The sequence below is a fragment of the Uranotaenia lowii genome, chromosome 3, assembly GCF_029784155.1.
Source record: "Uranotaenia lowii strain MFRU-FL chromosome 3, ASM2978415v1, whole genome shotgun sequence".
Lineage (NCBI taxonomy): Eukaryota > Metazoa > Arthropoda > Insecta > Diptera > Culicidae > Uranotaenia > Uranotaenia lowii.
The window spans coordinates 248,970,849-248,995,207 of NC_073693.1; the positions used below are offsets into that span (position 1 = coordinate 248,970,849).

At 37.8% G+C, this 24,359-nt stretch overlaps 1 protein-coding gene across 2 annotated transcripts in view; it reads left to right on the plus strand.

Moving 5' to 3' along the window:
- The window catches only part of LOC129757015 (limbic system-associated membrane protein-like), a 287,486-nt gene that overhangs the window by 135,128 nt on the left and 127,999 nt on the right, over positions 1 to 24,359 (plus strand). For both annotated transcript variants that reach the window (XM_055754102.1, XM_055754101.1), the window contains one exon: positions 18,542 to 19,288. In XM_055754102.1, the coding sequence (XP_055610077.1) occupies positions 19,225 to 19,288 (64 nt within the window). In that variant the 5' untranslated portion in view covers positions 18,542 to 19,224. The remainder of the gene's footprint in view (positions 1 to 18,541; positions 19,289 to 24,359) is intronic.

The window sequence follows — 24,359 nt, forward strand, 5'->3', positions numbered from 1 at the left end:
ACCACTTTTTGCTGGTGGAAGAATGGCGAACGTTTTAGACGATGATGTTTTGTTTTCGCTTCTCCTTGTTTACTTTTTTCCCACGTGTACGTTTGACGTTTACACTCTAAACTCTAAACACTCATTATTTGGTTTACTGTTAACTCTATTGGTAGGACACACTCAAAACTAAATAGCTACACGAACCTAGTTATAATGCTACAAACAGTACTGGGTGATCATGCTTGCGGATTATGAGCAGCAGGCGACGATTCAGGCACTCTCGAACGTAAACAACTGTATTTTTGGGTACGAACGGCTCGAAAAGCATGCAACACTTATAAATGAATGGAGAGACACGAAAGCCACAACCGTGGTAAAATGTCTATAATAAATATAAAAAAAAATTTAAATGACTTGTCTATATACTGATTTTTTATGAGAATTAATGTCTACGTTTCGTCAATACTTTGAGCATCCTGAATACCAATTTTTAAATAGCAATTAATCATATAATTCACGAGCTCTTTGTTATTTATGACTCAACTCTGATTGACTTTTTCTGCTTCTTATTTGTCTTTAGATCCAATCTAACCTTGATACGATGGACAGTACTGAGAGGGACTCCAAGTTTTTATATTTATCCTGGATTGAGGCAACTGAGCACGCATGGTTTCAGCCCAAAGTTTTGTCCTCCGGACCCGATTTCTGCCCTGATTATTTTTTGTCCACCTGCAATTTGAATAAGACCACTCCAATGCTTACTTCTTCCATTATCGCCAACTGACTCAGCGAAATGTTGGGGAAAGTACACCATTTGTGCACGATATCTTTAGCATTTTTTAAGGAAATGCTTCTCATTTTCACAAAAATTATAAAAGGTGGAGCTTACGATCCACAGGTTTTGAAGTTAATTTCTAACACGTTCGTCGCCATGGCACTCATATTCGAGTGACGGGTGTATTTTCTGGGGGCCCCCGTCACATCAAAAAGCGGATGACGCTCTCTTACACAAGTTAGCCGCTCAGTTTAGCCACACCCCAGTAAGCGCGTCCTCTTAAAAATCAACAGAGCATGCAAAAAATTTAGAGTTGAGTCACCGAACTTAGAATAAAACGCTTATTTTCGGCGACACTCCAAGAACGCAAATTTTCTCATTCGGTTTGTCCTGCCGAGATACCTACTAGAGGCAACGAATACGAATGCGTACATGCGATATCAGTTTGAATCGTACACTCGTACAGTGCAGTCAACTTCTCAGGGAGGCAAACACGCGTCTCGAAAGGAAACATACAATCACGATTCGGATTGTGTTTGTGTGTTTCTCTGGAGGGCGAGTCTTAGATTATTTCGGGGCACTCAATCAAGGCACGCGTATGGTGTATTCCTCTCTGCCGATTAGATGATGCAAAATCGCAAGGGAGATCGTTACGATCCCTCTGTCGATTTGAGTTACCTCTATGCCGATTCATGTTTGCTGGGACGTTGCAAATCTGGGAACTCTCCCTCTTTTCTTTCTCGCTCCCAGAATTTCTTTGGGCCCGGCTAGTAAAACTACCAAAATGAGCGTGGCGACGAATGTGTTAAACAACAAAACCCAGCATGAATCAGCTGTTTAAACATCATATGGAGTGCGCAGGGTTGTATCAAAATCGTGCTTAAACATTATGGGACATCCTATAGTCCTCGTCCCAATTTTTTGGTCTTAGTTTAGTCGGTGTTTTATCGAATTTTGGAATTATTCAGAAACATTGTTTTTCATCAGTCTAGATAGTAGAAACATTTAGTTTTAAAGTACCAACGAAATTTAACGCATAAAGATATCTCGGTAAACCGTATCTCTCCAAAAAAAAAAAACTCGCCAATTCGAACTGCTCACCTTCATTGAACCATCGCTATCTTTCCAGTTTATCGCGTAAGAATTTCAAATGATGTCGTTAGTCGGCTTCACCATGAATGGGATTTCAGAGCTGTAGCATTCCAAGGTACACTTGCTGCTACACATTTTCCAGTTTCGAAAAGTGAAACGGTAAACCGGATACGACATGATGTCGCTTCCTGTCAGCACACCGTCGTCGTTGTCCTTCTAGCTACGAAACTAAACAACGTTATCGTGCGAAACCAGCTGACCAAACCAAAAATGTGCACCCGGGGCCTCGAACGGTGCCAAATATGTACAACTAGGTAGGTGCTCCAGGGCTGCCTGCTCCAGGATGAAAGCCAAACAAAATATCGTTGCATCGAGAATAAAACAGAATCCTTAGAATTAGAATTTCAATAGGTGGATGTTTCAAAGGATAACCAAAAAATAATACAGTTTCATAGAGGATTTTAGAAGTTTTATAGCAAAACCCAATATTTTGACATTGAAAAATGGTTGGGTCTTTCAAATTTATGAATCATATAATTTGAAGAGTTATTCCTTAAATATTCATACTTTTAACAAAAAAAATATGCTGGAAGAAAAAATTAATACAAAAAAAATTTAAATTACCTGTAACACTATGTATAACTATATTATGTATTTTACTAGAGAGATTACCGATGACGAACCGACATTCTTTCACGAACAAACTTTTAAGGAAACTCGACTTTCCAATCACCTTCCATCTCTCAAGCAAACTCGAAGCAGTTGGACAGGTCGGCAGAGACACGTTGCTCAGTTCGTTTTTTTTTTTCAAAGATTCCTTCACTCACCCAAGCGAGTTCTTCCGGTATTGAATTTACTTCGTTTGGATTTTTTTTCCTCCAGTTCTCTTAACCCCACACCCAGTGTATCAGTTTGTTGTGTAAAACTTTAGCTTTCCTAATATTTCGAAGGGAGAAAAGATAATATTGTACGTGAATCAATTTTCTCCGAATGGCTCTGTCACAAACATTATTTCAATTGTACCCGGTACTGGGAAAGTTTTTCCTGGGGCAGACTTTCTGTGACTGTGTGGATGGCTTGGCCATGAATGATTTATGCTCAGTGAAGCCGAAATTCACATTACGATGCCATGGATGTGACAACAATTCGGGTGAACAAGGCGTGTAGAATGGCAATTGTGCCAGTATGTTGAGACTCCCTAGTTTAGGGTTTTGAAGTTGGGCTTCAAAGTTAATGCCCTGTCAGGGTGCGATCATATCCGCATGGGAATTGAACACTCAATTTGATTGCGGAAGATAAAATGATAAATTAAGGCAATAAATTGATTTCTAGACGATTTTTAAAGCAACTTTGATTTAAATGTATGATCATTAAACTTTTTCTTAAAGTACACCGGGATAAGAGAGGAATGTTGTGCACTTTTTTTTTCATACATTCTATACAATATGATGAATTCATTTTTTTTCTCTTCAATAACTGTTAAAAAGAAACGACTTCGACAAAAAATGAAAAAAATTACAACAAAATTAGTTTTTTTTTTTTGGTTTGATTTGATAAAGTGAATAAATCCGGGCGAAATCCGGGCATTTTTTTTTCATGATATCCGGCCATCCAATCCGGGTTGGCATCCGGCATCCGAAACAGCAGCAAATGATTTCTGCTGCCATGAGCAGAACCAAAACATTGTTTGTTTTGGTTCATTTTGCTACACTCAAAATCAAAAGTTCCCAAACTTGAGAACTTCCACCCCCCAAACCTGAGTTCAATATTGACAACTAAAGTTTTTGAAGAAATTACAGCTAGTCAATACGCCAAACTTGCTTTTCATGCGGAGCACTGTTTTTTTGGGGGGATTTTTTGATGTTGGGAAATCTGCTTCTACTACCTCCATCGTGGCAGATCTACGTTTGGGTTGTCAGTTCAAAGCGAAAAACTGTTTTTATTTTTGGGATAATTTTACTTCTGCTTTCTTCATAGAAAGCCTCAGCTCTTCGATGATCGAGCGGTTAGCATCCTTCGATGATATTCGCAGCGCCACTGCCGGTATGAGTTTGATACCCGTACCCGCATCGTTTTTTTTTTGTTTTTTTGGTTTCCTTTTTATTGCAGTATTAGATTTTGGAGGATGAGTTCTCTTTCAAGAGCTTAACTTTGGGCTAAGCCGTCAATAGCCAAACCTGTAGGGAGGGAGTTTCATTCGGGATGGTTAGGAAAGTTCTAAATTTTGGGTATTTTTGAGGTTCAGTGTATGTCTAATTCGTATCGAGAACTATAGATCAATGATTGCTAATGACAGGTGATGATGATAAACGCGGTACAAATGAACATCATCACACGGTTAAGCGAAACTACTCAAATTGGTTTCGTGTAACACATAAATGATTCCAGATGTTCTGGGTAAGAGTAACACTCAATGAGTAAGTTCTCATTGAGTGTAACCAAGTTTTCTAAAGTTCGTTGGAATCATAAAAAAAGTCGCAAAAAACAATTTTATTTTTATATTGATTATTATTTCGGACAAATTTGGAGTATTTAATTGCTTCTTCAATTTTTGGAATTGTCCAGAATACATCTATTTGACGACGAAGAAATATGTGCAGTTCGATGAACATTTCGGTGGAAAAAATCTTATTATTGAAGACATTAAATTCCGTCTTTGCTTCGCTGTATCTCATTTTTTTTTAATTTTGATTTTTTTTGTTAATTTAATCATTTTTTAATTAACGTACTTGGGCTCTCAGATCGAGGACACAGTGAGCGTTTCTCATTGAAACACATGGAAGGAAAACATCGACCGACCACAGTGTAAGCGAATTTTAACGCGAAAAAGTGGCTTGATTGCGCGAATTCATCCAGTTTATCCCCACATACACTGTATATATTCTCTCAGGTATTTTCATCGCAAATGATTTTGCGAAAATCGTTTTTCAAAAGTTTGTTTATTTAGTTATCGCGTTATTATTAAATAACGCGATTTCAGTCTTTTCAGTGGAAACAAATTTTAAAAATAGACATACCCCGTCTTATCCGATTTAGGCTTTTCAGATTCAATAAATGGACATGAACATCTTAAGATTGTCATTTAACAACCAATACCAAGATAGGAATCGAACCCATGCCATCAGTTGTCCAGCGATTTCCGTTATACCACGCTAACCACTCGACCATCGAGACGTTGAATTTTTTTGGAAATTAGAACTGACAATAAACGACCGGCGGTATGAAACTAGTTATAGTTATAATTATAGTATAACTTTGTTATACGTTTCATATACATAATAGAATAATCGTATGAAACACGATAAAACAGCATTTACCTACCAAAGTGGAGGCAATATACATACAAATTTTCAATTTCTGGCTAAAGCGATAAGAGTATACGATTTCGACACCATATTCATACATACTGAAAGAATGCAAGAGAGCACAAGTTTTTTTTTCTCTCAACGCATGCGAACTGTTGCCAGCGACAATATTTGCTGCCTCTGTCATTGGGCAATTCTTGCAAATACACCATCTGATTTTTAGCAATCTGGTTGCACTGCTCGTCGCAAAGAGAACAACAAAGCTGTTCTCTCTTTTGACCCACGCGGGAGAAAAAAGGAACGAAATCGTCTTCAAAATCTGCAAACATGGCGGACTTTTTATCGTATCCGATTTAAACCATTTAATACGACTTCGAGTAACGATTTTTACGACATTTTACTTGCGTTAGTTGGAATTACGATTCGCAGTAACGTTTTTAATGACTTGAGTTATCATTTTAATGCGATTTCATGTTTGCTGGGCTCCCACACATTGTGTAAATATAAAGGTGGGCTGAACTGATCAAATTTGGAAAACGTTGTCCGACGCCATCTTGAAATCCAATATCCGTTCAACTGTAAAAGCTGAAAGTCGCTAAATATCACATGAAACCTCCCCAATATGGGTATTGGGTGTAAGAGCTCAATAAGTAGAAATTGAATTTAGCTGTCCGACGCCAACTTGAAATTAAAGATGGCCGTTTCCGATTAACTTCAAAATGCAATTTTACAAAAAAATTGTAAAATCTGAATAAAGCAATGATAGAAATAAACAAAAATATGACTAGTGTTTTAAAAAAGACAAAATTATGACAAAATTGTACCAAAAATATGACAAATATTTCAAAATTGTTACCAAAACATTAACAAAAATCACAAAAATGGCAAACTATGATAAATGTGAAAAAATATGACAAAATTATGATCAAAATTTTACAATAAAATGACAAAAACCAAAGATATGATGAAACTTTGAAAATTATGACAAATGTAGAAAAAATATAGAAAACCATTTGACATAAAAATTAAAAAATAAGACAAAAGATCTAGAAAGACAAAGTACTGTCAAAAAAATGACAAAATAATGGCAAAACTTTGACAAAGTTAAACAAAATATTACCAAAATTCGAAACTTTTTTTCAAGCTAACAAATATGTTAAAATATGACAAAATAATAACAAAATATAACAAATGAAGACAAAACCATAAGCTTGTGATTTATGTAGCTCAGTTGGCAAGTTAGTCGCTAGCTGATCCGATGGCTGTGAGTTTGAATCCAAGAGTTATCATCGAACACAGTTGTGCCAGATAAGATTTTTAGCATGAAGAGAAGACATGTTTAAACGACTATAATCGAACAAAAAAAATAACTAAACTATAAAAGAAAATTTAAAATCAAATTAACAAAATCCGATAGAACTGTGATAAAAATACGACAATCGAACAAAATAACAAAATTATGACCAAAATCGACAAAAAAAGACCAAAATCTGACAGAACTGTAACAAACCTTTGTCAATTTTTTGCCATAGTTTTGTTTTGTTTGTACTACTTTTTTTTATCTTTTATCATATTTTAGTCAAAACTTTTGGCATAGTATTGTTAGATTTTTGTTATTTAATTGCAAAATTTTGTCATATTTGTCATTTTTCATTAGTAGAGTAAGGTGAGGATATTACATCCGGGAAAACTACGTTTTGAGATGATCGCAAACTGAGAACAGCATAATTCCAAACTGTGGAGCGTGGAGCGTGGATGTGTAATGATTTAGAACGCCAACGAGCAGACATATTTTTTTATCGTAGAAGTTGAAAATACTCCAAAAAATGAGGTAAAGTAGCTTTTTTTGCAAAAATGAAGTAACCGCTATCAAATGCAGAAGAAATAATTTCTATTATATGTCTCTGTTTTGCACAATAAACTTTGAATCACAAGAAACCTTAAAGGGGCAAAAGTACGAACTTCAAATGGGGCCAAAGTACGGATTATATACAGGGTTTTTTTTTACACTGGGAACATCATTTTTGTATCTACAAAAACCTGCTCGCGCGAAAAATTGTTCAAATACGATAAGAACTGGATATAATAAACCTGTTGAATAAGGACAGTTAGTATAGAATTCCGAATTCGCGCAGGTTGTTCGCCCATGAATAGGTTTTGTACAAAAAGTGAACACAGATGCTGATGCTGTAAGAACTTTTCTTAATATAAAATAATTTCCTTCTTGACTTCATGCAGAAATGTTGAATATTAAATACGTACGTTTCGATAGAAGTTAGGAATTTTCACTACTGTTATAAAATGCGTTAATCGATTACTTTCATAATTTTGAAAGAGAGATAAAAGTCCAAGGAATCAAATTCTGTTCTTGGTTTTTTGGAAAAACAATTGCATGATTTTCTGAAAATTGTATAGCACTAAGGTCGTACTTTTACCCCAACAAACTTCATTTTCAATTACATAAAAAAATGAGTTGTCATACTTTTTTAACTTACTTGTCATATTTTCCATTATGTTGTCAAATATTTGTCAATATTTTATTCTCAAGTTTTGTCATCATAAAGTCAATTTTTTTAAAGTTTTGTCAGATTTTTTTTTTATTTTATTATAAAATTTCTGTCATTTGTCATATCTATATATATAAAAAGCAATTTCTGTATGTTTGTTTGTTTGTTTGTTTGTTTGTTTGTTTGTTTGTCCTCTATAGACTCAGCCGTCTTAAGAGCTAGAGAGCTGAAATTTGGCATGGATACTCATTAGGACCAGGAAGGATGAAAAATGTTTTTAGATTTTCGGATGACCCCTTCTAAAGGGGGTCGTCCATAGAAGACAAATATTGTTTTCGCGATATTGACGTTACTTTTCGTCGGATCGTGTTGAAAATTTGCACATAAGTGTTTTGAAAGCCAAGCAATTGATTTCAGGTGTTAAATTTTGTGTAAGGGGTCAGCCAAAGGGATCGTCCATATTGAATGTTCGCTGTTTTTGCGATATTGACGTTATTATACATCGTATTCAGATGAAAATTGGTACACGACAGTTTTGAGTGACGTGCAATCGATTGAAGGTTTGAAATTTGTTGTAAGGGTCGACAAAAGGGGTCGTCCATATTAAATTTTCAGTATCTTAGTGATATTGACGTTTTTATACATCGGATTGGGATGAAAATTTTCGCATAGCAGTTATTAGGGACAACCAACTGATTTTACTTATCCAAACTAAAATCAGGGGTCGGCCAGAGGGGTCGTCCATGTTAACTATTCACTGTTGATGCGATATTGTCGTTATTATACATCGGATTCAGACGAAAATTGGTACACGAGAGTTTTGAGAGATGAGCAATGGATTTCAGGTATTAAATTCAGTTTGAGGGACCAGCAAAGGGGGTCGTCCATATAAACCTTTCAATATTTTTGCAATATCGTCGTTATTATACATCGGATTGGGATGAAAATTTGCACACGGTAGTTTTCAGGGACGGGAAATCGATTTCAGATTTTAAATGTGGCCAGGGGTTGACAAAAGGGGTCGTCCATATAAAATAATTTTTCACTGTTTTTAGCAATACTGACGTTATTATACAATGGATTGCTTTCAAAATTTGCACACGGGAGTTTTGAGGGAAGGGTAATCGATTCTAGATATCAAAGATTGTATAAGAGGCCACCGAAAGGGATTTGACGTTGTTAGGCAACGATCGAGTCAGAATTTATACACGGAGTATTTGGCACAGTCAATTGATTCCTGATTTCAAATTTAGTAGCAGACAAAGTGATCGTCCAATATTTTTGCAATTATTACTTAACAATGAATTCAGAAGTGCATCTGGAAAATGCTTGGCAATTGACTTTCATACAAAATGTTCATGACATATTCCAAGTTGAAAACGAAACGGAGTTCGTATGGGATCAGCTAGTAATGTATAAATTTTAATATCATGTAATGTAGATACTTGAAAATAAAAAAAAAACATTATTTCAACTTTTATCAACTTCACAAGGTAAAGCGACGAACACCGGGTCAGCTTGTGTTACATAAAAACTTGCAGTAAATATCATAAAACAATGAAATCTAATGTTTCGATGTGATTTTACACCCAAGCGGGCTTTAAGTGAGAAAATCATCGTCATATTCTCTCTGAAAACAGCAAGGCATCCAGATGGCTTAAAATCAGATGGGAATTGAGGAATATTGATCAATGAAAGAACTGGAAAATATTGTCGCTGGCAACGATTTGCAGGCTATGAGAGCAAAATCTAATGCACTCTGGCATTTTTCCTATAGGTACGAATAAGGTGTCGGATAACGCTCAATTAGTGTAGTTTTCGTCGCATAAGACAGAAATAAAATTAATGTATGTATATTGCTTCCACTTTGGTAGGTTAATGCTGTTTTTTCAACTTTCATACGATCATTCTATAATGTATATGGAACGTATATTAGAACAGCAAGAGAATAAAGCTACAAAAATGTTTGTTGGGAAGGATCTTGGAAGTATAAGAGAATAATAAGATATCAAAGAAAGATAGAACATTAGCCGTAAATATAATAAATTTCTCGAAAAAGATAAATCGGCTAACCGGCAGGACTTGAACCTGCATTTTCCGCTTCAATGCTTGAGCAGCTCTGTTTTCTTCTTCATATGACCGCAAGAAGCGCCAAACCCGAAGCAATTGGCCATGTGCGCGCTCGTATAAAATCCTGAATCGATGGGGTGTGATAGAGTGATCATCAGTGAGCAAAGAACACATGCAAAATATATATATAAGGAGCATTAGACTGAGTCGATTTGGGGTCATTTTGGAATTTCTCAAACCCTGGGGCCTAAGAAGCTTCGTTTTGGTCCAAAACTCATTTATGATTTTTTGCAAAATTTTGAAGTAACGTTTACATGAGTAAATTTGAAATTTTAGGTTTGTATGGAAAAATTGAATATTTTGTACTGAAAAATCAACATAATTTTTATTTCGTCTGTGCAACCGAGCCAGCTTATGGTTTTTATGCCAATTTATAAAATTCCTGAAGGAAATTTTCCGCTGAACAGCTTTGGCGAAGACCGTAACTTCGTAGGTTATTGGGAAAAAAGTTTTTAACTGTTTAACAGGGGTATGTCTTTTCGCACTGATAAACAGTAAATTCCATTGACATCCCTGCAGGGTGCCTAGCAAGGTATTGCGTTAATACTTTCCATGTAACACTTTGCGAGGCTCAAGCAGTGATGTTAATTAAATTTATTGTTAATCAATGCGAAAAGACATACCCCCGTCAAACAGCTAAAAACTTTTCTGACTAATAAAATACGAAGGTACGGTCTTCGACAAAGTTGTTCAGCGGAAAATTTCCTTAAGGAATTTAATAAATTGGCATAAAACCCATCAGCTGCCTCGGTTGCACAGACGAAACAAAAATGATGTTGATTTTTCAGTACAAAATATTCAATTTTCCCATACAAACCTAAAAGTTCAAATTTACTCATGTAAACGTTACATCAAATTTTTTCAAAAAACATGGATGAGTTTTGGACCAAGACGAAGCTTTTTAGACCCCAGGGTTTGAGAAATTCCAAAATGACCCCAAATTGACTCAGTCTAATGGAGTATATCGAGGCTTTATAAACTGATAGATTGTTCGTATTTTTTCCAACGTTTTTGAAGATGCATTGACTCGTTACAAAAAAAAATCACTTGTTAACAGCAATTAAATTTTTTTCTCACTTACTTCTGTCTGAGAAGGAAATTTTTATAACAAACTGAGTAATTTCCAGATTTGAGAAGAAATGATATACCTGGCATGATTAGTTAACATACGCAATTTTTTTTTTCAAATATCGAGGGTGAGTGCTCCTACTTTGTACCTAGAGCCTACTTTAGTCCTAAAATGCTTAAAAATTGTACAATTCATTTTGCCAGCATATGATTAAAATACTCCTATGCACATAATGAACTCTTTTTCTTTCTGAATACTACCATACCGATTTTTGCCATAAAAAGTCTGTCTGATAAAATTTTCAACGTTTTAAAAAATATACCAACTCATAAGTGGTTAATCAGGCAGCTCAATTAGTGAGTAACCTTTTGAGAAATTAGAGTGAATAAGGAAAAATCACATTTTTTAATTGTCTAGGCCATAGTTTTGAGGAACAATTCTTTCACTGTGAATAATATGAACCATACTACCTGTTACCTAGTGGATAGATTTTTCTTTAACCACCTTTAACTTTCAAGATGCGAATTTACCGCAAGCACTTATGGGCCAACCGCTATTGCGGATGTGCCAGCAGACCAGTTAGTTTGCCCGGACTCTTGGCTCAGGGGGGGACAGTTTTTATTTTCGCGCTCTAAAAAGGGTAGAAGCGAATTGGCAGTATCGTTGGGAATCAAGATCGGCTCTTTGAAAATTCGTGTAAGCGCATCTCAATCCCAAAGACTTCAAGAATGTCCAAAAAGTAAAATGACTTACCAACGTATTGCCTAGTTACGTCCTCCGGGTGTTCACACATAGGTCGTCGTAGTAGCTTCCACTGGGTCCACGACCAGTTGGTTTCCTGCTTGCGGATTCCACTTATTACTTTCCACACTACCGCGATCTATTTTCTTAATCTTTTCGCGCTCAATATACGACAATCAAATGCAAGTTATTTGATCAATGCTACGACCGACTTTCAACCGACAATTTTTCGAATATATCCCACGCTTTTTCCACGACTGGCTTCTGGCAAGGTTCAAGGATTAGAGCCATATCAAAGTCTTCTTTGTTTTCAGGAAAACTTCCCCAACCGCTTCCCCTAAGAGGTTTTCCTAAAAACGTCCGCATAGACAATGCAAAAATAACGCGAGAGTAATTTCAGCATTGTTTGGGGAACGCAGCCGACCATACGTCAGATAGCCATTGCACTTTAAGGACGCCCTCTCTATTTTAGGTCAAGAAGCTTCCATTTTTTGACCTGACTTCACCAAAACTTTGTGTCAGTACCAACAAATCAACAAAGGTGCAAATTTTCAATCGCGACATTATTCACAACCATTATTGAACGTTTGTAACATTTTTTGTCAGCTATGCACATAAAAATAACAGATAAGTAAACACAAAAAAGTTCCAGCTATTGTTATGCTGATAGAAATGACGGATGTGAAAGTGTTTGATTAATTCATAACAGAAATTTAACTTTTTTTAATCGTTAAAGTGCTGCAATACCTTTTTTTATGAAAATATTTGATTAAAGATTGCCTTTTTAATGAATTTGTTTATTTGTTTTCGAAAAATCATACTTTTTACAGGAATTTTAGTTCTAGGTCTAATGAAAGTACCAGTTCAGTACCGAAATAGGAACAGTAGGTTCAAAGTTGGAAATTTAAATCATCCATAGCTTTGCAAATATTTCAATAACGGCGAAACCTACATAAAATAGAAACATTTCTCGTATCCAAATACCCTCACATGCCAAATATGTTTCCTTTTGCTCGATCAGCTCTCCAGTTTTACTGAAAATTGTAAGGGAGACCTCTCCTCCCCGTTTTCATCATCCTCTTTGAAGGAGTGAGGAATACCAATTATTCATAGAAGCATTTTTCGTACCCAAATATCGTTCCATGTCAAATTTGGTTCCATTTGCTGTTGTAGTTCTCGAGTTATGCATTTAAAATTGCATGAAACTCCCCCCCTCTTTCATTTACCCCCGCTGAAAAAAGGAAGGGGTGTCAAACAATCTTTAGAACATAACACGTTCCCAAATTACCGCCCATGCCAAATTTAGTTCCATTTGCTTAATTAGTTTTTGAGTTATGTAAAAAATAATAAAAGAGGCCCCCTCCTTCCTTTATATCTCCTCACTGGAAAGAGGGAGGGGTCTCAAATTATCATAGAAATATTTTTCTTATCCAAAAACTCTCCCATGCCAAATGTGGTTCCATTTGCTTGATTAGTTTTTGATTTATGTAAAAAATTAAAAAAGAGGTCCCCTCCCCCTTTCTATTGAAGAGAGAAAGGGGCCTCAAATAATCATTGAAATATTTTTCGTATCCAAATACCTTCCCATGCCAAATTTAGTTCCAATATCTTGATTAGTTTTCGAGTTATATGAACAATTGTAAGAAAGCCCCCCTCCCTTGGTCCTATCACCCCACTGATAGGAGGGAGGGGTACTTAATATTTCTAGAAATATTCCTTGTTCTCAAATACCACCCCATGCCAAATTTGATACCATTTACTTGATTGGTTCTCGAGTTATGCAAAAAATGATCTTTTGTTTAGGAGGCCCCTCTCCTCTTTCATGAGAGAGGGAGAGATCTCAAACCATAATAGAAACCTTCTCCGGCCTCCAATACCCCCACTTGCCAAGTTTCACGCAAATCGGTTCAGTATTTTCTGAGTCTATAGGGAACAGACAGACAGACAGACAGAAATTCATTTTTATATATACAGTACCGTTCATAATTGTATAGAAATTGGAAGCAAGTGCACTGTAACTTCGACTTTGAACTTCCATAACTTTTTACTCTGATGATATGTTTTGATCAAATTTTTTGCGTTAGATAAATCAACTATCACGCTGTTATATAAAAAAATTTGAGCTTTCTGGAGTTTGTGTGGCCTGAGGAACAGTAATTCTACGAAAATCGGACTTTTTGGACTTTTCTCATTCAAACTGCAATACCTCTGAAACTACGCTACATTTTTTATTGAAATTTTGCACAGTGATTGTTGAAATATGAAGCTAGATGTCTGAATTTTTCGAAAAGTTCTATCGAGGAGATCAAAAGTTACGAGAGGTGCAATATTTCAGGCATGAACCTTGAAATGCGATTTCTATAGAATTTTGGACGAATGTTTCCATAGGAAAATCATATTCTCTGTTTAACAACCAGTAAATCTATTTCAACCGAAAAATCACAACAATATCGCGAGATTCTGATTTCAAAACACAAATGGATCATTTATTCCATTTTTTCTTTTCATCATTGCTTTTGCCAAACATTTTTTGTCTGATTGGTGGAGGAAACGATATTGTTTTCATGAATCGTCCAAAATTCTATAGAAATCGCATTTCAAGGTTCATGCCTGAAATATTGCACCTCTCGTAACTTTTGATCTCCTCCATAGAACTTTTCGAAAACTTCAGACATGCTAGCTTCATATTTCAACAATCACTGTGCAAAATTTCAATAAAAAATGTAGCGTAGGTTCAGAGGTATTGCAGTTTGAATGATAAAAGTCCAAAAAGTCCGATTTTCGTAGAATTACTGTTTCTCAGGCCACACAAACTCCAGAAAGCTCAAATTTTGTGATATAACAGCGTGATAGTTGATTCATCTAACGCAAAAAATTTGATCAAAACATACCATCAGAGTAAAAAGTTATGGAAGTTCAAAGTCGAAGTGACAGTGCGCTTGCTTCCGATTTCTATACAATTATGAACGGTACTGTAGGTATAGATTTGCTCAGTGAGCTAAATAGCCGAAGCTTTATATTCAAAGAGCTGCATGTGGCTCGCGAGCCACAGGTTGCCGACCTTTTTATGTACTAACATCCTAAGAGAGAGTTAATTTCAATGACACTTTGGTGTTGATTTCCTTGGACCACCACTGTTATTTCAACAATCATTTAATGATTTTGATTTTAAAGTTTTGTTTGTTTAGTGTTCAGTCCGACAAGCGGACTGAGAAATGAGAATAGACGCGAGAGCAACGCACCGAGAGAGCGAAACGGTTGCTCTCACTGAAAGCGAGATGTTTGCGCCTGGAAAGTTCTAGGCGGTTCCATCTGGCGCGAGCACGTGCTTGTGTGCTTGCTCGTCAGCCTATTTAAGGGCGCATTCTTTGATGCGCCGTGAGTCAGTCGTAATCAAACCGCCAAACCGTCAAGATCGGCGGAAGTGTAAATAGTGTAAATTGTTTTAGTGATAAGTTAGAGAAAAATAAATTAGAATGTAATCAAGAAAGAGTGTCTTGTTCTTCTTCGCTGCTTCGTTCCGCCGCCTTGCTCCCGGGTCCAGCTGCCACAATCGGCTCTTTTCAGAGCCTTCCATCCAGAAAGAGTTTTGGATCTCGGTCAACCAGGCGATCGAGATCCCCCCGAGCCTCGGCCGCCAGGCAGCGTCATGAGGACCTGCCTCCACTGATGGGACAACCATGCGTGGTTGTCTCTTCAGGTCCAATCCCACGAGGGGAGCGGACCATCAGTGGTAGTTTTCCCGAGCGCTCACATTGTCCCGGCCTTGGCCCCCAGGCAGACAGTCTGCGGACCTGCCTCCACTGTTTGGCAACCACCAGGGGTTGTCAAAGCCTTATCCCTGAGGGGGAAAAGGCAAGCAGTGGTAGTTTTGCCAAGGCCCCTCCGTCCTACAGTCCTATGGCTTTTCATGGCCACAACATGAAATGGTCCTTCGAACCGGATGTAGAAGCCGGTACCTTCCGACGGAATACCTCCGTCATGAGTGTGTGTGGAGTGGATCGGGCAGCAAAGTAGGCGAGCGGAGCAGGAAGGAAGCTAGCATCGAGAAGGCAACGAGAACGAGCAAGTTGAGAATAGAATCTTCGAGAACGAACTGGCACTACCAAAATTCCACAACGAGGTCGAGGTCGGTGCAGCGAAAAACCGACACAATCCAGAGGGAAGAAGATCCAGCCTGGAGTGATCTTCTTCAAGAGCATCATCATCAATAGAAGAAGCCATCAACGAGTGGTGTTTCCACTAAAGCCTCATCCAGCTGCGGTGCATTCCCGAGGGCCGCCAAGGTCGACGATAATCCTTCCAGCAGCCGAGGCAATCCCCCGCAAGCATTCTTTCTGGTGGCGAGTATGTTCAGTCCGACCAGTCGACTGAAGTGGGAAAGAGCAACGAGGAATATACGCGAGAGTACCACACTGAGAGAGCAAGACGGCTGCTCTCGCTGAAAGCGCCTAGAAGGTTCGAGCCATTTCCATCTGATGCAAGCACGTGCTTGAGTGCTTGCCTCACAGCCTATTTAAGGGCGCATTCTTTGATGCGCAAAGAGTCAGTCGTTATCAAATCGTCAGACCGTCAAGATAGGACGGTAGTGAAAACTGTATATAAAAGTGTACATAGTAGTGATAAGGAAAGAGAAATAAAAATAGAATGTAAGACGAAATAAGTGCATTGTTTCTTCTGCGCTTCGTTCCGCCCCCTTGCTCCCGGGTCCAGCTGCCACAATCGGCTCTTTTCAGAGCCCTCCATCCGAAAGAGTTTGGATCTCGGTCAACCAGGCGACCGAGATCCCCCCGAGCCTTGGCCGCCAGGCAGCGTCATGAGGACCTGCCTCCGCTGATGGGACAACCATGCGTGGTTGTCTCTTTAGGTCCAATCCCACGAGGGGAGCGGACCATCAGTGGTTGTTTTCCCAAGCGCTCACATCGACGCGGCCTTGGCCTCCAGGTACAGTCCGAGGACTTGCCTCCACTGGTGAGACAGCCACTAGGGGTTGTCTAGGAGAGGCTCACTCCCACGAGGGGAATGAGTCCCACCAGTGGTCGTTTTGCCAAGCGCCGCACACACAGTCCACCAATGGCTTTTCATGGCCACAACATGAAATGGTCCTTCGAGCCGGATGTAGAAGCCGGTACCTTCCGACGGAATACCTCCGTCATGAGTGTGTGAGGAGTGGATCGGGCAGTAAAGTAGGCGAGCGAAGCAGGAAGAAAGTAAGCATCGAAAAGTCAACGAGAACGAGCAAGTTGAGAAAACGAACTGGCACTTCCAAAATTCCACACCGAGGTCGAGCTCGGTTCAGCGAGAAACCGACACAATCCAGAGGGAAGAAGATCCGGCCAGGAGTGATCTTCTTCGAGAGCATCACCAGCGACAGAGGAAGCCTAAAAGGAGTGGTGCTTCCACGGAGCCCGTTGGATTCCATGTTCCTGATACTTCAACGAACAATTCCCACAAGCACAAGGGATTCCAACAACAAGTCATCACGAAGTGGTGCATTTCCGAGGGCCGCCAAGTTCCAGAAAGGTCAACGACAACAACAAACCGGGACAACTTCTCACTTTCCGGTGGGGAGTATGTTCAGTCCGACAAGCGGACTGAGAAATGAGAATAGACGCGAGAGCAACGCACCGAGAGAGCGAAACGGTTGCTCTCACTGAAAGCGAGATGTTTGCGCCTGGAAAGTTCTAGGCGGTTCCATCTGGCGCGAGCACGTGCTTGTGTGCTTGCTCGTCAGCCTATTTAAGGGCGCATTCTTTGATGCGCCGTGAGTCAGTCGTTATCAAATCGTCAGACCGTCAAGATGGGACGGTAGTGAAAACTGTATATAAAAGTGTACATAGTAGTGATAAGGAAAGAGAAATAAAAATAGAATGTAAGACGAAATAAGTGCATTGTTTCTTCTGCGCTTCGTTCCGCCCCCTTGCTCCCGGGTCCAGCTGCCACAATCGGCTCTTTTCAGAGCCCTCCATCCGAAAGAGTTTGGATCTCGGTCAACCAGGCGACCGAGATCCCCCCGAGCCTTGGCCGCCAGGCAGCGTCATGAGGACCTGCCTCCGCTGATGGGACAACCATGCGTGGTTGTCTCTTTAGGTCCAATCCCACGAGGGGAGCGGACCATCAGTGGTTGTTTTCCCAAGCGCTCACATCGACGCGGCCTTGGCCTCCAGGTACAGTCCGAGGACTTGCCTCCACTGGTGAGACAGCCACTAGGGGTTGTCTAGGAGAGGCTCACTCCCACGAGGGGAATGAGTCCCACCAGTGGTCGTTTTGCCAAGCGCCGCACACACAGTCCACCAATGGCTTTTCATGGCCACAACATTTAGTGTTGATGTTCTTGTTCATTGCTTCAAGCTACGTTTGATTTTTTTTTACAGGAAACTTTTATGACTTGGAAGGTTTACTGCCCTGGAGTTAAGGTAGCACGTAACATCCAGATCCTTGAAAAGTATTATTTTTTAAAACACTTATCGCCATTTTATTACGAAAAGACATAAAAAATATAAAGGACCCTCTGAGCTTAAGAGGTATGCCGAAAAGTACTTTAGAGAATACATACCCAAAATGATGGACTACCCGTACATTTGCTGAACCGTTGTGTTAAATATCTCAGATTTGCATGAATTGAAGATCAAATATAAAATAATCAAGTGAATATTTACTAATTTCGCGTTTGAACTCCTCTGGTTCCTTATGCCTAATAGCCTCATAAAAGATTGCAGACATTTTTTTTATCTACCATAGGTTTTCTGGATGTTTTCAAATATTTTTAAACCTAAACATAAGCATAAATCTGAATAATCATTCCAGGGCATTTAATGGTTGTGAAAATATGTAAAAAGCCCCAATCCAACATAGCCTTTGATTTGTTACCTAGAAGCATAAAAAACACAGCTCACATCAGAATAATAAAATATTCTCCTCTCCTTTCTATTCGTTTCAGAATGCAGAGTCAGCATTCACAGGAGCAGCAGCAGCAGCAGATGGCCGTCACATGTCGGCGTCATCGTTCTGGGCATAATTCTGATACGACGAGGCGTTACTCCGAAACTAGGCCCTGAAAAACAATAAACCGGAATCTGAGCCCCCAGAAAAGTGATAGGTTTGAAGTGCGGTTTGCGGGGGTGGACCATAAATTGCTACCGTTGAGTAGTGTTTACGCTTCTCCGGGCACACATGTACTATTAATTGAATACAAAGCACAGACACAGCCCAGCCAGAATCCGGGCGAATGGCAACCCGCTTCTGAGTACGTGAGTGAAATTAATTACAAAAATGTCATTCTGAAACCGACGCGTCGCTTCAACCCCTCAAAAAAAAACATCGCGCTCGTGGCGTCGGCGTTGTGAGTGGAAGCTAGCTATATTATTGAACGGTTTTTGTAGCTCCCGACCGGAAGTGTGAATCGCAAAGAAGACGCGCAAAAAGGAAACCAAAAAACAGAACAGATCATTTAAAAAAAGAAAAATGGCGGCTCACCCCCCAACGTTATCGATTTCAAGCGGGAATTATTGATGTGCACGCGGCGCCTCCAGTGACAGCATCAGTAGCAGAGAGTGGAGGATTAACGCAATCATTTAATTATCACTGTGCAGAGAAGTTTGTCACACCCCCAAAAGCGCAACTATGAACAACACCAAGCTGAGACTGATTGCATCATTGATTAACTTTTTTGTGTTTGCGGTGGCAGGTAAGCAAGCATGTTGGCCGAAGGATGAAAAAAAACTGTTCATAAATAATAAACAGGGAAGCCGAGAATGATTACATATATTCGTGCTGTTTTGCCTGATTAATACACCGCTAATTATTGTTAAATATTATTCAGGCTGGAGAACACATTTATTACAGAGTGCGTTATTAATTAACGGGATATGTAGAGATATCCATTCTGGATTACCGAATGTTTGAAGATCGATGCCGATTTTAAAGCTTATTACATGTGTAGGTACATGGGATAGGTCGAAAGGCTTAACTTTTTGACAGGTATGTTGTAACAAGTATTATACAGAAATAGTCTTTCAATTTGAAGGCTGAGTGCACCATTGTTTCTGATGGAGATTTAATTTTTTGATTCATAGCTCTGTTTGAACAACAGTTGTTTTCTGAACTAATGTCCCTGAATTTTGAGAAACTAATAAAATCCGGCAGGCAAAACGCTAAATTATTTACAAATAACTTATACAGCTAAAACTTTCGGCTTTTCTTGAAGAGCATGGATAAACGCGTTCGAATCCTCATAGTTTTTACGTTCAATGGGTCATGAAACCTTCAAATTCAATATCGAAAAATAATGAAGTTCATTTAAAAAATGATCATTTTTGTTAATCAAACTTTAAACTTACTTAAAGGACGTAAAATTATTGTCTTAGATAAAATCATTCAGTCCAAAAAGGCGCATAGTTTGATATAAAATTTAAAGTCGAAAGGTTCACCAATAGCGAAATCAAAATGCCAACTTTTTTGTTAAACATTCTAGGACTTTTATTTCTTCTAAAAAGTTGTTAAACTTAACAAAATACAAAACTTTTCTGAGCATGTTAAAGTTCTATAACTATACCGTATGTTTTTGATAGCTTACACTCTTCAAACAATAATAAAAACTTACACTGCAAAAATTCCACACATTAGGGGTATGTGTCTGCCAAAATGGATTTTTGCAATTGGCCTCCCAATTTATAGAATCCGTATCCAGCGTTCCATTTTGGATTGGCCACCTACGATCTCCGCCAGTCGCCAACACTTGCTGTGGGAGAGAGATAGAAAGACATTCATGCACTTTTTAGTTTTCGCATGATAAACAATCTTTTCGGAGTTTTTTTAAATGTAAATTACTTACCTTATTTGCAAGAATAAGCTCAATAAAGTTTTCGTCATTGGCACCACGTGTTTTTTTCTCAATCGCAGCCATTTTGCAAGTGTGAAATTTTTCAAAGATGATGATCATAAAAGCTATATGCCAACTAATGATCGTCATATTTAGATTCAATATGAGTAAAACTTTAAATAGGGATAAGCAACCCGCGGCCCTCGAGACGTGTTTGTGCGGCCCGCGTAGCTTCTCACAAATTAAATTTATTTAACGATTTTGTCTACAATAGATTTTTAATTATCATAAAATAGCAGTCCCTACTGACCCGAAATAAAAAAATATATATAAAATTCAGTTGCATTTGTCCCATAATCATCGAAATTGTTTACTTTTTTGTGAAGTTTAAGCTTTTATTGAGTTCTTTCAATAGCATGGAAGCAATTTTATTATACGTAATATAGGAGTTAGTAAAGTCATTATTTTTCGTTTCAAGCTAAATTGAAATTGTATGATGAGGTGAAATATTTTTTTATCTTGATAGATGAGGGAAATAAGCAAAGTTTTAAAACAAAGACCGGTTGAACGATTATAAATTTCTAATCGACATGACTCAGAAAAATTCTGATATCTCCACAAATTCCGTGATTCAACCAAAAAAGTTTTAAATGACAACACGTGGGAACAGCATTTTTGGTGCCTATGTTCCCATAACTGATTTTGGCGTCCTGAATTAAACACATATAACAGATTTTGACTATCAATTCTACCACTGTGACTTCTCAATTTACTACCCTTTATCCAATGAACGACTCAGAGATATTCTTGTATCAGAGATACAAAGCTTTCCAAAAATTAAATTATACAATTTATACAAATTACAAATAAATAAGATTACAGCTCCTTCTGACATCATTACAGAAAGTCATTTAATATTTGAGATAAAAGACTTTTATTCATTCAATGACTTTGTTGAGGACTGCGAAATAATTTGACTTACGGCTTTGAAAAAAACAAAAAATCAATTCAATTGTATTTTCCTTAAAATTCCGTCAAAATTTCCGTTTTCTAAATAAAATATGAAAAAAAACTTCCACAACTTTTTTCGCAGAATTCAAGTCGCTATTGCTGTCTTTGGGAAATTTGAGAATAAAGTCAATAAGTATTTATATTTAACAGTTTTGTTAAAAAGTACACAAATTTAATAACTAATTTTTAAACCTATTTTCAAAAGTTATCTCGAAAATTAGAGCTGACTAAAAAATTAATTTGATATAAAATATATAAATGAAAATTTTGTTGTCTTATGTTATGTGTGATGATATTATAGAAATTTCATAGGCAGTATGCCAAAAATTGATTAGATTGAGTCATTTTACCTCAATATTAGCAATTGACATTACCAAGGTCATAAGATTTTCATGATTTTCTAAGGCTGAATCCTTTCCCTGTTGTATCTGAATTAAAATCAGAAAATTTATAAAACGTTTAAAAATTTTCTAGAACAAAAATTGTAAACTTTAACATTGACAAATCTGGTTGAAAACTGTGAAATTATGGATTTTTTATTAACCGTGCTTATGCAATGACTTCATACGGAACTTCACGACAGAGTTTAAATGGATTGTGAAAAAACTTTTCGAAAATGAACACAGAAAAAACCGCTATAGTTAAGCTCTATAAAAACTTTTAAATTGAGGTGATGACATAAAATTCAATTGCATCGGTTCGAATCAAAACGAATTTTTCTCAGAAAACGGCTCAAATTTATCTGCGAACTATAGAAAGACTTTCAAATATTTTCGTTTTTAAGTAAATAAAAGAAAGCAAATGATGTTTCTGGCATACTTTATCAAAAACCATCACCAATTCTTCTCGAAACTGATGCGTGATGTATTTAACGAAAGCTGGGAAGTTTCCTGAGTGTCTCAAAATAGCTAAAATTGTGCCAATACACAAAGCAGAATCTAGACTGGTTGTAAACAACTATCGGCCAATCTCAGTTTTATCCTCTTTAAGCAAATTTCTCGAACAAATGTTGGATGCTTGAATTAAAATTTTTTTTTTCAAAGGCAAAACATTCTCTACAACTGCCAATATGGATTTCGATCAGGCTCTAGCACTACAACAGCCACTTACGAACTATTTGTAGAAGTTTACAAAGCCCAGGATCAGAAAAAAAACGCGTCGGACTTCTCTTCCTAGACTTGAAAAAGGCGTTTGATATCATAAACCATGAAATCTAGTTTGAAAAGCTTGCATATTATGGCATACGCGGAAAACCTCTGGAATTGATGAGAAGTTTTCTAACTTGTAGAAGTCAGTTTGTATCCATCAACGGAGTACAACGCAGTATTCAACCCTTAAAAGTAGGGGTCCCACAAGGAAGTAATCTCGGACCGCTTCTATTTCTTGTATATGTGAACGATTTACCTAAACTGAATATTACCGGGAAGCCACGTTTGTTTGCTGACTATACATCCCTTTTTTACGCTGGTGATGACTCTTCCACAATAATCAGAAGTATGCGGAATGACATGGAAATCTAAAGTATTTACTTCGACGAAAATCTTCTGTCGTTGAACCTTATGAAATCCAAATACTTGGTTTTAACAACACCCAGAAAACCCGAAGAAGCGCACCAAGATCTGATAGTGAACTCAACACCAATTGAAAAAGTATATCACTATACATATCTAGGTCTTGACATCGATTACAGGCTGAAATGGAATTACCATATTCAAAAGCTCCTGAAACAAATTAGCTGAACCTGTAGTTTACTCTGGAGAATGAAAAGATTCGTCCCCAGAAAACAGCTGACCGTGTTGTACCAGGCGTTCGTACAATCAAAACTACAGTATCTAGTATTCATTTGGGGTGCTGCAGCAAATTCTCACTCAAAGAAATTTCAAGCAGCTCAGAACCGCTGTCTCAAAGCTGTCTACAATCGTCCTTGGTTGTACCCTAGTAAAAACTTGTATTCTATAGCTGATGACAGTATAATTCCAATTCAGGCGCTGAGAGAGCTACAAGCCACATCGATAATCCACTCACATTTGAACGATCAACTGATACATAACAACGTAGTGTACGTAGTGTATGTAGTTTTTAGTTGTATTCTTAGTTTTTTTTTATTATTATACTACTAGCTGATCCCATGCGAACTCCGTTTCGCTTTCAATTAAGAATACGTCATGAACAGTTTGAATGAAAGTCAATTTATAGGCATTTTCCAGATGCAATTCCGAATGCATTTATAAGCAATAATTGCAAGAATGTTGAACACGTTATATGTACGTTCACTTTTTCTGTCGTATGCTACAAAATTTGAAATCAGGAATCAATTGACCGTCCCAACCTCAATAAACCGTGTATAAATTTTGACTCGATCGTAACAGATTGGTCGCCTCTTTTCCGAACTTTGATTTCTGAACTCGATTGCTTCCTCCAAAACTCCCGTGTTCAAGTTTTCAAATCAATCCATTGCATAATAACGTTCATATCGCAAAAAACAGTGAATAATTAATATGGACGTCCTCTGTGGCCGACCCCTAACCCAAAATTGGGTAATTTGAAAAAAATGAAATGGTAATATGGATTACCCCTTTTGCCGGACCCTTAAGCAAAATTTGATAGCTGAAATCGTTTGCACATCAGTCAAAATTCTCGTGTACCAATTTTCAACTGAATCCGATGTATAATAACGTCTATACCGCAAAAATAGCGACCGGTGAATATGGACGACCCCTTTGATTTGTCCCTTATACAAAATTAGATACCGTCAATCGTTTTCCCGTCCCTAAAACCATCCGAGCGAAAATTTAATCTCAATCCGATGTACACTAACGTCAATATCACAAAAATATTGAAAAGTTAATATGAACGACTCCTTTTGCCGACCCTTGACCCAAAATTCAATACCTAAAATCTATTTCCCATCTCTCAAAACCCCCAT